Source organism: Sesamum indicum, linkage group LG10 (genome assembly GCF_000512975.1).
Source record: "Sesamum indicum cultivar Zhongzhi No. 13 linkage group LG10, S_indicum_v1.0, whole genome shotgun sequence".
Lineage (NCBI taxonomy): Eukaryota > Viridiplantae > Streptophyta > Magnoliopsida > Lamiales > Pedaliaceae > Sesamum > Sesamum indicum.
Window position 1 is genome coordinate 14,127,661 of NC_026154.1, and position 5,735 is coordinate 14,133,395.

General features: G+C 37.3%; 1 protein-coding gene across 1 annotated transcript in view; it reads right to left on the minus strand.

Annotated features, from left to right (window-relative positions):
- The window catches only part of LOC105172519 (KH domain-containing protein At1g09660/At1g09670), a gene marked incomplete in the record, with an annotated part of 5,717 nt that extends 288 nt beyond the window's left edge, over nt 1-5,429 (minus strand). The window contains 8 exon segments of the mRNA XM_011093985.2: nt 10-375; nt 461-604; nt 1,490-1,606; nt 1,702-1,836; nt 2,602-2,744; nt 4,112-4,197; nt 4,924-5,041; nt 5,247-5,429. Of these exon segments, the coding sequence (XP_011092287.1) occupies nt 217-375; nt 461-604; nt 1,490-1,606; nt 1,702-1,836; nt 2,602-2,744; nt 4,112-4,197; nt 4,924-5,021 (882 nt within the window).

A 5,735-nucleotide genomic window follows, 5' to 3' on the forward strand; every position in this document is an offset into this window, starting at 1 on the left:
CGAAACTACGGTAAGAGACGCTCTTGTTAGCTCTACTCCAATCAATCCAGGTTGACGGCGTCACACCTTGGTGGGGCTGCGCGTCATGCTACGTATTGGTTCTATAGAACTTGGCTGAGTTGATGTCAAATTATGCTTCTGTGAACGTCATCGGGACATCAATCTCACAAAAGCAAGAAACTCAATATATAGCTAGAATCAGTTATCCTGAAGGGGTTATCTTCCCGTTTTAGCTCGTTTCATTCCCGTGCTGTTAAATGGAGACATGCCGGGGCTCATGCTAGGACTCATGCTCGGGCTTTCTTCCCGGAAGGTACCGTTTAGCATAGCCAGTTCTCTTAGCTGCTGCTTCTTGTACACGTCCATGGATTCGTCCTGTCAGAAAAAGGGCAGATGTTAAAAGCATTTAGAGATATATGATAGCAGCAAGTGCAGAGTCGTACAGATTGATGATGCATACCACAGGTTTTAGAAGGTTTTCAAGTATTGCTATCGCATGGTCCAAGCGTGCGTCGATTATATCCTCGGGAAACTCAGCCTCCACCAAGATGTGTAGTGGCTCGTTTAAGTGCTCGTATCCAGGCTTATCTTTAAGTTTCTCTTCCTAAATCGAAAAAGAGGGAACTCATAAGTGGATTGCTTTCGCTCATAAGCTTATAATCCATGAAATTCCAGAAATCCAGCTCAACTACAGAAGAGTAGTATATGTATGGTATTTGCAGGATAATACATGACGCCGACCGTGTTCACATGATCTGTCACTTAAACTACAGAATAAGAAATGTTCTAAGTGGGAATAGATGCAAAATCTTGGGTTGATGTCGTAGAATGCAATATGGAATATCCGTCCGTATAAACCAACTAATACCCATTCCTCCTCCATCTATATTGACTATAGAGCAGCATTGATCTATCAAACCATGGTCCCGCCATCATGCTACTTTTAGAAATGGATTGAAAAGATTGGAGTGCGAGTTACTTTATAAAGTGCGGTGACAATTTTCCAAAATCTCAGGAACGTGCAACATAAATTTCAAGCTACAGCTCATAATATTATAATTAACTAAGGCAACAAAACTTCATGGACTAGTTTGCTTCATGGATAAATGTCGAATAAAGTGAGAATGGAAACAATTGAATTCACTGAACAGTAAAAACAAGTCCATAGACATGATATTCACCATTATGACAATTGGAAAAGAAGCTATTGTATCTACGATATAAGATAACCAGCAGAAGGTTGGACGGTACATCCAGAAGATTGGTGCCCAGTTTAAGATGAAAGAAAGCAAAATTTTCACTGGGAAGGGGGCAGTGAGAGGGTGTTCCCAGGTGGAGAGATTACACATGACAATGAGATGATTCTGTAATTTTGAAGCGGCAAAGCATAGTACCAATTTTTTTGTTGTAACTGCATAGCTTATCTTAAGAAAATTTTAAAGTTTTTTAACAGAAGTGCAAAGAAATTGAAAGTAAAACAAATTGGAACCTTAATTGCATCCTTCACAGATCCCTGACCCCTTATAAATATTCGACATTCTGTCATTGCTTCGACCCTTTTCAAAGAGTTCCCACGAGGTCCAAGAATTCTACCAACAAAGTTATACTGCAAAGTTTGAATCAGTACAGCATCCTCATTTGATAATATGGAAACTGAAAAAACAGACTTAAGCCAGATTCTCTAAAGATGCTTTAACTTACATTTGGGTACTTCTCCACAGGAACATCTAGTCGGATAACCCTTTTGACAACTGGAGTGGTAGGTGTTCCTGGGACGACATGCCAGTTCAAAGAGGATGGTTGAAATGGAGCCATTTTCTGGAGGAGCTTATCTTCCTGATAAGTTAAATTCTATGTAAATTTTCCATCATAGTTTCGATAAATTTACCAAGTTTTTCAGATGCAAGTATGACAACAATATTTCAATTGACAAGTATTGAATCAATACTAATTACTTTAGCCTCAGACAAGGATGAAGTGAGATTTAAGCAGCCTGGCTCTGTCATCATATGTCACCAGCGGTACAGTCTAGTTAAAGAATTCAAGAATTGGCTAAACATTACCAATCCAAAGTGGATTCGAGGTTTAATTTAAAATCAAACAGTAAAGGGTAAACCTCAACAAAACCACAACTCTTCTATCTAAGGATGCACATGCTTGAAATAATTCAACTATCAGTGTCTACAAACGCAGACAACTTAGTGAAGGAATTTGATGAGTATATAATGTTGAACAGAGATAGATAGTGCATGACTTTATAAGTGATGGAAAAACAAAAATACAATCGAATAATATAAGTCATAAGAGAACACGCTCGGGTATAGATGATAATCAGTGCCCCATCAGAGGTGATGTGTTCCACAGAGAGGGGGGGGGGACGAAACCACGTTTCTTCAATTAAAGAAGTTAAAAGAAGCGTTTAATCTGTCTTCATGGCAACAGCATGCTTGCATCTTTTGTCAACTTATATAAAAGAACCTTATCCAGAAGGTTGTTAAGCTAGGAAAAGGTAAACAGTATGAAAAGAAAAGGAAGTTTGAGAATTTGGGGGGCAAGTGGACGTGTGAGTACAGAGAATGCTACTTATCCACTACCACTTACATTTGTTTGCATAGCATTCCATGCCATCATACCCATCTGCCCTCCATTAGGTTGCTGGCCTAATGACCTATAAGGATGGTCGTGCCCCATTCTTTCAAGTTCTGCAACCTGATTAGAAAGCAATCCTGATACTCTCATGATTTCTGCAAAAGAAAAGAATATTCACAGATTAAGACAAAGAAGCAGTTGAAAAATGATTGTAAAATAGCTTAATGCCAGATAACAAACATCCAACAAAGATATTTAGCCAAGGACCAAGGCTGTAATCTGCTAAATAAATAGTCCTTAAATTTGAGCATGTAATTATTTATCATGATTTAGCATATGACATCTGAGCCTCATTTGAAGAAGACATGGATAAACATAGTCCACCCACACACCTATAAGATTACAGCCAATTAAGGCATCCACATTAATCACTATACTCTTTCCTTACAAGTCCATAATTGGAATGCATGCATAGCATGGGACTAATTCTGTGAGCAAACGGCACCCTCAACAATAAAATCTAAAGATTTACATGCTAATTAATATTGCAAAACTCAGGGCTACAACAATTCCAAATCTCTCAACACCTTTAATTGAATGTATTAAAAAATCATTATCATGTGGTTTTCTGTCCGGGACAATAAGAATAGAACTTTTCTGATAGATAAACAATTATTAGAATTTATGAGATTGTGTTCAAGAAACTCTAATAAGAAAGCATCATAATGCTTAGACTTGGATGGCAAAACCAAGGTTCAAATATCACGGGTTTTTACTGTGCAACAATGTTAACACTCTTTAAACCTCCAAACTCCACACCTTTACCACATTCAACTAGAATTAAAATAGATTATCATGTATGGTAAGTTTGTGTTAAAAATAGAAGAACAAAAGAGCTAATAATTACCATATTTCAGCTTGGTTTATTAATCCTTTTCACAATCACATTACTTCCAGTTCCATATACCATTGATATATATTCCTACATAAATTTTAAAGTCCTCTAATACTAAACATAAAACAGAACTAAGCTCCAAAGTAAACAAGAAATGTGATCAGACATTTTGCTTGGTTATTCATCACACCATTTGGCAATGATTTCATCTTTGGAGGTGAACTTCGGTTAACATGCGTCTAAGAGGTCACCAGACAAGTTTGGGTGAGAAATGTATGCTAATCATTGCTTAAAGTATTTTGTTAAATGAGTTGCCATCTTTTAAGAATAAGATTCTCTCAGTTTTCTTGAGCATAAAAAATGTTACTGTAATCTGAACTACATCAGAAAATCCAATTCACATGATTCATGTTGAAAAAGGGATCTTCAACTTAACATATAAAGCAATCTTATACATGGTAATGCCTTATAGTTTCTATCTCGACTCTCGTTATCTCCAACAATCAGTGTCCTAGTGTTAAACACGATTTTATGTCAAATCAGTCATATCCAGAAGGTTTCTTCCAAAAATCACGTTTTAAACCCATTGATGACGGACAGCTGTGGAAGGAACATTAAAGTAGCAACCTTGATTTAGAAGTCTGCTGCAAACTGGCAGAATCTGCATGAATGGTCCCAGTTTTTGTCTCTCTGCCAATAGGTCTGCCAAATATCTGCAACCGTCAAAGCAAGCAAATCATTGTAACAGAAACAAACAATAAAATACATATAATAATAATCATGTTAACAATTATCTTCAGGAGCTTACAACTGGAATTTCAAATAATTTGGTCAGTGCTTCACCTTCTTAAGCATATATTGCTCCAATGAACTTTTCACCTAACATTGACCAGTTATTTCTAGTTTTAACTCATGTCAGTAATAAACTTAATACAGGTTAGAGTACTTCATCGCCAACTGACAGCACCTAACTTCTAATTGTTCCAATCAAATTCAAAACCACACGCTATGCTTGGAGAAGAAAATCCTAAGCAAGAAGCACAAAGCTTGAGATGAAAATGTTATCAACATATAAAGCTGCATCCCACTGACCGAACTGCGCTCCCTCATGTTAAACCAGTACAGGAATTAACATCGTAAACCAAGATTCAGCAGTCGGCCGCCATGACACAAGGGAAACCATTATATATCACAGAGATTGCACACAGCCAATATCAACAAATCAGTTACAACTATCCCCAGCAGACTCAATCCAACTTCAAGAAACACAACGAGAACGCTGCGGTACAATCATCAAACAACACAGATTGGATCCAACACAAAAGTTAAAACACTCATACAGACCACACAAACCAAATTTACAGAGACAACAATGAATCTCACGGGTACAAAGAATTGACACGAAATGAAGCAATTCAGAAAAGATTCAAAAATCTTGCCTTTCACGATCTGTGAGCGAAGAAGACCTCTGGAGTGAGCCATGGACTCCAGTAGGAGCATACTGGAAGTAACTCCCCGGTGGGATTCTGCTCTCCATACTCAAGCAACCCCCCTACTCTGCTATTCAAGAATCCACAGAAATCAAAAACCCATCACTGATTTTCCCCCAAAAACACAAACAAAATGAACCCTTTTCACATACTCAACCACACACTCTCATACATGTATTGATACACATACACAGATGAAGATATATCTATATATATAGTACAGCAACAACACACATATAGATTGGGGTGGAGGGGTAGGTTCTTGGGCTTACTGGGGTAGATGGGGTGAGGCAGAAAGAGGACTTGATGAGTGGGAGGTATATGGGAAGAAGATTCCACCTTTGGTTCCCCCCCTTGTGGGAACTCTTTTATTGTTGTGGTGGAGGGGGGAAGATGGAAAAATGACTGCCAAGAGCGAAAAACCCCTACTTCATAGTGGACCTCTTTGGTGGGGATTCTTTGCTTTGTTCTCAATGCGTTCTTGTGTGTGTGTGTGAAAATCATTGGATTTGTTGCACTTTATGTATGTGAGTTAGATATGATGATCTCATTATAATATCTATTACAATCTTATTACTATGGAAAGCTCCAAATTATTTAATTTCCTTTTCCCATTTTGCATTTTATTAATATCTTCTTCTTTTTTTCTTTTTTATTATAACATATTACAATCTTACTCTACATCTTTATTAAGAAATTTACGATATTTTTTTAAAAAACGAGTTGCATATACTACTTTACAGCTGTTTGTTTCGATTTTC